The 9,051-nt window shown below is 37.6% G+C and overlaps 1 protein-coding gene across 1 annotated transcript; it reads right to left on the reverse strand.

The window, feature by feature from the left end:
- On the reverse strand, positions 868–8,904 carry LOC107605396 (trafficking protein particle complex II-specific subunit 120 homolog). Its single transcript, XM_016307271.2, has 10 exons — positions 8,358–8,904; positions 7,430–7,636; positions 7,097–7,279; positions 6,193–6,296; positions 5,510–5,569; positions 4,858–5,146; positions 4,218–4,501; positions 3,236–4,113; positions 1,493–2,425; positions 868–1,393 (listed from the first exon to the last, which is right to left on the reverse strand). The coding sequence occupies exons 1-10, from the start codon at positions 8,766–8,768 to the stop codon at positions 1,173–1,175; spliced, it is 3,570 nt and encodes a 1,189-aa protein (XP_016162757.1). The 5' UTR covers positions 8,769–8,904; the 3' UTR covers positions 868–1,172.

Here is a 9,051-nt window from a genome sequence, read left to right on the forward strand (position 1 = left end):
ATAAATATCTTTTCCAATAACATTAAATATTTTTTTATGAATTTAGCTAACATATATTTTTAGGACACATGATAAAATTACTATTGATAGAATTTTTAAATATTTTTAAATAAATATAAAACAAATATATTAAAAACTTAATTTTTTTATATTTTTAATAAATTTTGAATATATTAATGTATTAAAAATATAAAAAGGTTATTATTTTAAGTGTCCTTAACAAATACACTCAAAACATTTGCTAACTATTTCCTTTATTACAATCAAAGTCTCGTTTTGATGCGAAATTGTGGTAGATTCTCTAGAGGTGTTTTAGTTTATTATTGATTAGAGGAAGAATTCATTATGAGTAGGGCATTGGGGTCTAAATGTTAATTTTAAATAAGGGCGTTTGCAAGGTTATGACAATATAAAGACAAGGAATTCAGCTCGTACCTTCGAGGTTTTAAATTTAAACCATATTATCATCAATATATAAAAAGAGTTGAAAGTTGAAATAATTTTCGAAAGACATATTGAGTATTGACCAACATAGCCTGAGTATTTTCCGTTTTTTGTTTTTGGAAAACCAACAATAAATAGGCCCACGAATCATGGGTATCTAAATTATCCAATACCAAGAAAATGTGTGGGCCAAGGCTTGGTGTAGTGGCAATATTTAACATATGCAGCAGGTTTCATGGAAGTCCAATACTCTGAAACAATAAACTCTTAACTACTTGGGATTATTGGATTGACCGTTGTCTCCCAACCAGTAAACTTATCTATACAAGAATGCATGACCCGCAACTGAAGCATGGATGATATCATAGATTTGACTGCCTTTTAAAGAGCTACACCCTGACCCAAAAAAAAAAAAAAGATACACCAAGTTCAAATTCCAACTAAGACTGAGATGAGATTTAATAACCTTTAGTGTGTGAATTGTGTATTTAATAATAAATTTGAGCATGTTGGCAACTATCGCATCACAGCACAATCGAATTTGACATGATTTACAGTTGAAACCTCAATGTCTTCAGTTGGATTCTTAATTTGGAGAGCACAGCTCCAAGAAATATCAATCAGAAGAACCCAGGGGGATCATATGAAAAACTCGTACAAATGATAACACCCTAAATCTACAAAATATAAGCTCATGAAGTTCACATCGTATTCATAGACAAAAAATGTCAAGCAGTTCCGTGAACACGAACGTGATACGGTGGTCCCCGGCAGAAAATTGGCTCGGATGGTGAGGTGGCCTTTGCACGAGCACGTAGAATGTCGCTTGGATTATCAATCACTGCTGCGGCTAATAGTGTGTACTCTCCCGGGACAAGAAAATGCAAGCAGAAAGAATGTTTGATTTGTTGAAGTGGGGGAATTTCCACACTGATGTCACTTAGAACACCTGAAAAACATTGATTATAGCAAAAACATAATAGTGTTAGAAAAGTTTACAAATGCATGCCAATTGCAGAAAGTGGAAAGCAATTATTATGGGCATTACCTGTCCATAAAACAGTTGCTTTGGTTCCATCGACACAATTCTCCCCAGCTACATCTCTGCATGTAATATTGAAATTGATTTTGATCATATCCTTTGTGTTATTACGAACCAGAACCTCCATTGGCGTCATTTCATGTGCAATCACTGAACCTCTGGAAGCAGAAGATTCGACGATATTAGATTCTTTATCAGGATCAGGTTTTTCTGATTCAACATCATGTCCAGTGAGCCTGAACATGAAAGTCAGTGGATCTGGCAGCAGGACATCCATGATTGATGTCTGCAATGCTGCCTGGATCGCGTCCTTGATATTCAACTCGCCAGAGCTATTACGTCCCGAATGCCACCGGACCTTGATCCTGGAGATAAGGCTCTTGATACAAGCATTGAGCTCGGCTTTTGTGTTCTTTTGAGAGAAGGGTGTGCTTCTGCCATCTGCCTGATTGTCCCTCATGAAAAAGGAATCATCAAGAACAGGTAATTTGAAATGCTTGAGTGGCACTAGAACCCTTGCCGAGCAATCCCTATCGATTCTTGTCTTAGGATAGCTGTGTTCAGCAGCATCCTGATCAACAGAATGATTTCCCTCGTTGCTAGATTTGTCTAGTTTGATGGAGACATTGATTTCAAACACAATGTCAGTTGGATTAGATAACTCGAGTTCGAGAAATCTCAGTCCCCAACTTCCTCTGGAAGGATTTATCTTCACCAATTTGTCCATGTTTGTTGTAGAGTCAAAATGTCCTGTGGAATCTAGATCATCAACCTTGGGAAGATTTTCACCGACATGGGCAGGAAATTCCATTGAAAGAAGCTGAGCCTTTACGAAAGACAAACCCTGCAAAACACAAATCTGCAAGGGAACAACAAGGCGTCTGCCAGGGGGCACAGTAGATGCATTTGCTGGAGTATCTCCAGTGGTTTGAAGTGGTCCTGAAACAAAAATGGAAAGAGTATTATTATCATTCTCCTATAAAGAATGCAATCTGCCACATGCTGGAAGATCCATAGTGAACCTTATTTTATCCACATATATGGACTGCCCATGATGGAATAATATACAAGAGAACACCGATGTAACCTAAGTAGCACATGTACTGACATGGACCCTTGACACAACATGGACAGAGACACTAACTCTTCTAATAGCAGAATACAAACACCCATTTGTATATTAAAAATTGTTCAAGATGTCTATATATTCAAAATTTACAAGCATCAAGGTGCAAATATTTACCACTTTGTAAGCTCCTCACATGGGACATATGATTAGTACTTTCAATAAAAAAATATGGGATATCAATACTTAATATTGGATGCATGTCTGATGTGTGTCATATTCTGTCTGTGACTTTCACACACTGACGTGTAATGGACCAGCCATGCACCAATAAGTTGGCATCTCTGGAGGAGAGGAAGACAAGGGAAAATTGAAAAAGGGGAATGACAATGATTCAAATGTTGAGGTCCACTAATATAACGTTTCATCTTAGCATGTTCTGATGCAACTACCACAGAGTGATTAGTCTCATGTTTTGGATCGAAATAAAGGTACAAAGAAATGGGAGCAGACAGTATAAATTGCAAAACTAAAGCCTACATGGCTACATTGAGAATATCTATGCATATTTGACAAATATATAACTCTAAAAGGGCCATTAACACCACCAAAAAGGAGGTAAAAGATAAATTGATGAAGAAGAAAGCAAGAAACAATCAGAATCTGTGTTTTTAAAGTGGTACCAGCATAGTGGATCATAAGTGATGGACTGCTTCCATCTTTGATGTGCCTCACATTGCTTCCAGAGACAGCCTTCCCACCACCAGCATCAACATCCACTGATCCAACCTGCCAGGCTCGCAAGGTCACACGAATTGTCACTTCAGCACCAGGCTTTAGAGGGAGGCAAGATTTTAAAGTCTCACTAGAATATGAAATCACAGAATCTTGATTTTTCCCTGACAGTGAAATATGCGCCTGCTCAATTGCAACTGTGCCTGCATTAGCCAGACTTATCCATATATCACGAATTTCACCTTCATATAAAATGATGGCACCATCACCTCCAACAACACGTGATATCAGCAACGGAAGTGGTGGAACTACAGAAATATTTGGAACTGTTACATTCTTCAACTTTGGAGATCCACAAGATCGGAAAGGGTCAGAAAGGACAAGCCCTTGGGTGGCCCCAAGAAGCAGATTGTCAACCTCTTTAAAAAGATGCTCAGTAATAACACCAAAACAATGAACAATGCACCCAGGAATTGTAACCGGCCCCACTGATGTTGGAATGCCTGATAAGGTGATCACTTTCGATGAATTTGGCAAGAGTTTTACACTCATGGGAAAAGCATCTAAGTTTCCTGAATGAACAGATAGGTATATGCTGTCAACCCTTAAATCAAAGCCACATGGGTTTGCCAATTCCACCATGACCTGGATAGGCTCTCCAACAACCCAGATAAGTTCTTGCTTCTTGACATTGATTGGATCTCCTTTACTGAAGGGTGTATAAATGAATGGACCTGAAGGAGCAGAACCTGCCCACCAGTCTGGTCTGGCTGGATTCCGTTTTACAATGTCCATTTGTATCGGGAGGAGCGGAAAAGAATGCAACCTGAAAACAATTAGTAAACAAACTGTTACCCTTTGTCCATTTGTATTGAATAGTCATGATGTAAATTGTCGAACTGGAAATTAAATCTTTAACAGAGTAAACACCTTATAAAAGGTAAAGCAGGATCAGCACATCGTGTCCCTGGTGGCAGCCTATCTGCTGAATTTGAAAGGGCATTTGCAAGGCCATTTTGACCACCAGGAGTTATTAGAGGATAGTAGTGTCTGAGAAGTCGGGCTGCAGCACTCCATGCAGTAAGAGGATCTCCAGCACGAACTGCAGAGAGCAGAATTTCTCTCAGCACAACCATCTGGAGGGTACTCCATTGAGATTCGAATAATGAAACTGCTGATTGGTGATAAGTTTTCCCGCCATCTCCATTTCCCTTCTGTGAATAATTAATGGTATGAATTACATTAAAAATGAATTATTTTATTAAGAAAAAACTCTTCAATCTATCAATGTCGTTTTGAGACTCTAATTTCAGTCAAAGCTTTCATGCTAGATTTTTCACCTTCAATAATTTATATGATGTACTTAAAATTCAAAACAAGATGCCGGGAAGGTTCAGGTAGTGCACACATGATGTGTAGAAGTAAGAAAATTCAAGTTTCAAATCAAAATGTATCCATCCAAGGCATAACATGATCATATATCTTTTTAAAAAAGCAAGGCCTGTGTGACTAGGCAGTTCAATATTCAAAAGAGATATGGTGCATAGATAGCTCAGTGTTGTAAACTCACATTTTTCTGAGAATGATCTGATATTGAGGATCTACTTTGAACATGATACGCTTTTGTTGTCATTGCCAAAACTTGCATAGCACTAATTGCAGCCAATCGATTTTCTTGCTGAAGATATAACTGAGCAACCTGCCTAGAAAAGAAAGCAGCTTTTCTCTGGTACCCAAGATTACCATACAAACGAGCAATTTCAATATATAATACAAGTCTATCACTTGCATCAATTAAAGATTTAGCACCATCGGCAGCAGTGGTCAACAACTCAACCACCTCCTTGGCCAACTCTCTCCTGCAGATTGAGAGAATACAGATCGCTGTTTTAGAAAGAATAAAACAATGGAAATACATTGATTAAAGCAGTACCACACTACAAGTTCCTCAAACAATTTCCAACACAAAGCAAAGATATATTAACTGTTTTAACTAATCAGATATAAATTTACGAAGTACTAACAGAAATGTTGATCTAATTTCTGAAAGTCAAAAATCAAAATTCACAAGGACTTGGAAACAATACATATTTTTTATTGAAGAAATACCAAGGTTAATTAATTTTACATTCATAATGCACCGACAAAGCACCTCCTACAAGAAAATAAGAATAAACCAAGATGGCACATCCATCACATAGTAAAACGACAGTACCACCTACCTGCAAAGGAACCTTGCTAATTTCAAAGTAGCTTCAAGTTCAAAAGTTATGGGAGAAACTCTGCAGCAGAGAAAAAAATAATTAAAAAACATGTTTAGCGGAGAGTTGACTCATGGAATGTGTTAGAGAGATCAGTTAATTAAAGAGTTAATATTCAAAGTGGTTCCTGAATGTGCAGTCGATCCTCAACGTCATCCCTGAACTTAAAATTATCCCAAATTTGTCCCTCAACTTAACAATGATCGTCCTTGAGATACTTTTTGGTGGTGAAATAATGACGTGGTTGGACGAAGGCCACGCTATACTGGTAAAACATCGCCGTTTCATTTTTGGCGCCCAAATAGAACATGAACGACGTCCTTTTGGGTATTTTGAGGGGTTTTAACTCCAACATGTTAAAACCCTTCAAAATATCCTAAACGATGTCGTTTATGTTCTATTTGGGCGCCAAAAATGAAACGACGACGTTTTATCAGTCTAGCGTGACTTCCAACGTGGCCTCCATCCAACCACGTCATCACTTCGTCATTGGAAAGTATCTCAAGGACAACCGCAGTTAAGTTGAGGGACAAATTTGGGGCAATTTTAAGTTCAGGAACTACTTTGAGTATTAACTTGTTAATTAAAACTCATAGAATGTGTTAAAGAGATCAGATAATTAAAACTCATAGCAGAAGTTTTACCGTTGAGTATTATCTTGTGACTTCTTGTAATTCAAGATGACACTATTATAACGATATCTAACTTCCTCCTCAACCACTGAATCTTTCTGGCCCATACGGTCAATCTGATACAACAAAATGAAGTGAAATAAATAGTGATTTTAAACTAGAAATAGTCAGATGAACAAATTTCATTACAATCATGGTCATCATATGTATATTCCTATCTCATGCATTGCCACTACATCTCATTTCATAGCACATGTTATTAAAGTAGGCATATAAACAATAAGATATTGCCATAGTGCATCCTCTTAATCAGTCAATCTGATTTCAAATTGCAACATTAATCACCAAATGATAAGTGTTGAAAAACCATTAACATGCAATCAGAGATACAATACACAAAGCTCAAAATACAAAGCATACCAGAAGAATACCACAACAATCTAATAAAATCATATCACCTGGTGTAGAAGCAATATAAATGAAGTTAAAAGTTCTTTATACTTTAGCAAGATGCATAAGACTTACACAACCTAAAATCAAGACTTCTTTACCAGAACCTTTATATAATTTTCAACATCTAGTTAAATCAACTTTGCTCTATTAATGGCATTTTATGTTCTTGGATCAACTATAAAACGTAAAGCGTAAAGTTGGAAAATAAATGATTAAGGGCGCATTTGGTTTACGTTTTCATATTCATTTTCAATGTTTTCTGTTTTTAGAATTTTGTAAAGGTAAAAGAAAAAACAGGATGTGAAAACAGAAAACAGGAAATTTTGTCAAAATTTCCCCTTAAAAGTGATAGATAAAGGGAACTGGAAATAGTAATAAATTTCAACTAAAATCTTCCCCACCACTTGGAATTTCTCAAGAATGGAACATGAAAAGAAAACAAAGAAGAAAGAAGAGAAAATACCAGCAAGGCACAAACGCTACCCTCCAATGCTCCAGCATACCAGAAGTAATCCCCAGTCAACCTACAAAGTTCCAATGCCGTAGAATAATGAGCATTAGCATCAACTGGGGATCCAGCCAGCAAGCAGTAGTCACCGATTGTCTTCTGTGCACGTCCAAGTCTCCGCTTTTTGGCCTTGATAACCTGTGTTTCCACAAATTACTAAAGATCAATCAAACTGAACTACAAAACAAGTAGAGAGGGAAAAGAAAGGGAAAAAATGCCCACTATCAAATATAAATAACACCACTAAAAATGGCCAAAAATACAAAATCAGGACACCTAAACATGGACCTCCTCTGAGCTGAGACCGGCTTGAGAATCCAGTGGTGTCTTGAGAATGGTTCCAGAAGACTCCGCCTGTAGCACCCATTTCTCAAATTCCATAAGCAGTGATGCAGCTATTTCCTGCATCATAGTGTGGAGGTGAAACTCCAATGTTGGACGATCCGCAGGTGGAAACAACCTCAAATTCCCCCCTTGCCTTCCTCCTTCCTCAAGCTACAACCACATAACACAACAGAAACAACACATATAAGATTCTTTCTAGATCCATATTTCTCTGTTACATTGCTAACAATAGTCAATAGATAAACAAATACACTACTCCTTTTATCCATTTCTCACTAAATTGCAAACAAGATAATAAATAATTAAACAAATAAATAAAGTGCATGCTATGGTAAAAAGATGAAGATTCACTCTCATAGATAGCTATGTAGGAGAATGTGCCATTTTATTTTTATTAGTTTTTTAAAAATAAATTTATACACTCCTCTTCATTCTCTTCACTCAAAAACCTCTTCATCATAGAATTATCCAATAACAGTCGTAGATCAAGAACTTACTTCTCAAATCTTAAAAACTTTCCAAAACTGAAAAAATTCAGCAAGGAATCAATCCTAGTGGATTATAGCAACAAATGTAACTGTGTCACTTGCGCTATGTAATACTAAAAAATCAAAACGGTGAATTGATACCAATAACAAAAACATCTCCAAAACTAAACAATTCATCGGGACTCAATCCCTCAAAATTGAACATATTAAGGCAGTAAGGCAGTTTTATGTTTTAACGCTTAGAAAAACAGAATCAGAAGCAGTTCATTTGATGCTAAATCTTTGGAAAGACTAAAAAATCTCATTGGATCATGGTGGCAAGTAAGTTCAGCTAGAATTAGAAGCACACCGGAGAATCAAATGAGAGGGGGAAAGAGAATCACCTGGGAATCGTTGGGGCAGAAGGCGAAGCAACGATGCACAAGCGAAGAAGAGTAGGACCTACAGGAAGCGTTGAATTGATCAATGACTAAGTCGAGATCAGGGGAGGAAGGGCAATGGCAGAGTCCGACGACGGCGAGGGTCTTGCGGTGCGACTGAAAGTCCTCCCACGGAGACGGAGAGTTGCCGCCGAGAACGAATTTGAAGCGAATGAAACCGGAGTCCCATGGCTGGTTAGCGAAGGGGGATTTCTGGTGCTCGGTGTAGAAGGATCTGATTGCGGAGAGAGGGATCGTGTGGAGTGGCAGGAGCATGGAATAATAGTCGCGCAGGGAGTTAGGGGGGACCGGACCGATGGGGAGAACCGCCACCTGGATCATGGCGGAGCCCTCGATGCTCACTTCCGGTTCCATTACCACCGCACCGCACGGGATCTTCCGGTTGGTTTCGTTTGGTTAGGTTACTTTAGTTCTCCCCTGCTTCTTGTTTATTCTTTCTTAATTTCTTTCCGCATTCACATTCACAATTTCAGAATTTCTAATCTATTTGTCTCCGAGTACAATTACCATAAATATATTTGGGTAAACTACCAAAATGCACCCTGAATTATTTTGTAGGGGACTGATATTCTCAAATTGTTACTATAAAATATTTTTAAATTATTTTAAAATTTCTTAATTGAGTATGGGGAGAATA

The sequence above is a fragment of the Arachis ipaensis genome, chromosome B06 (genome assembly GCF_000816755.2).
Source record: "Arachis ipaensis cultivar K30076 chromosome B06, Araip1.1, whole genome shotgun sequence".
Taxonomy (NCBI): Eukaryota; Viridiplantae; Streptophyta; class Magnoliopsida; order Fabales; family Fabaceae; genus Arachis; species Arachis ipaensis.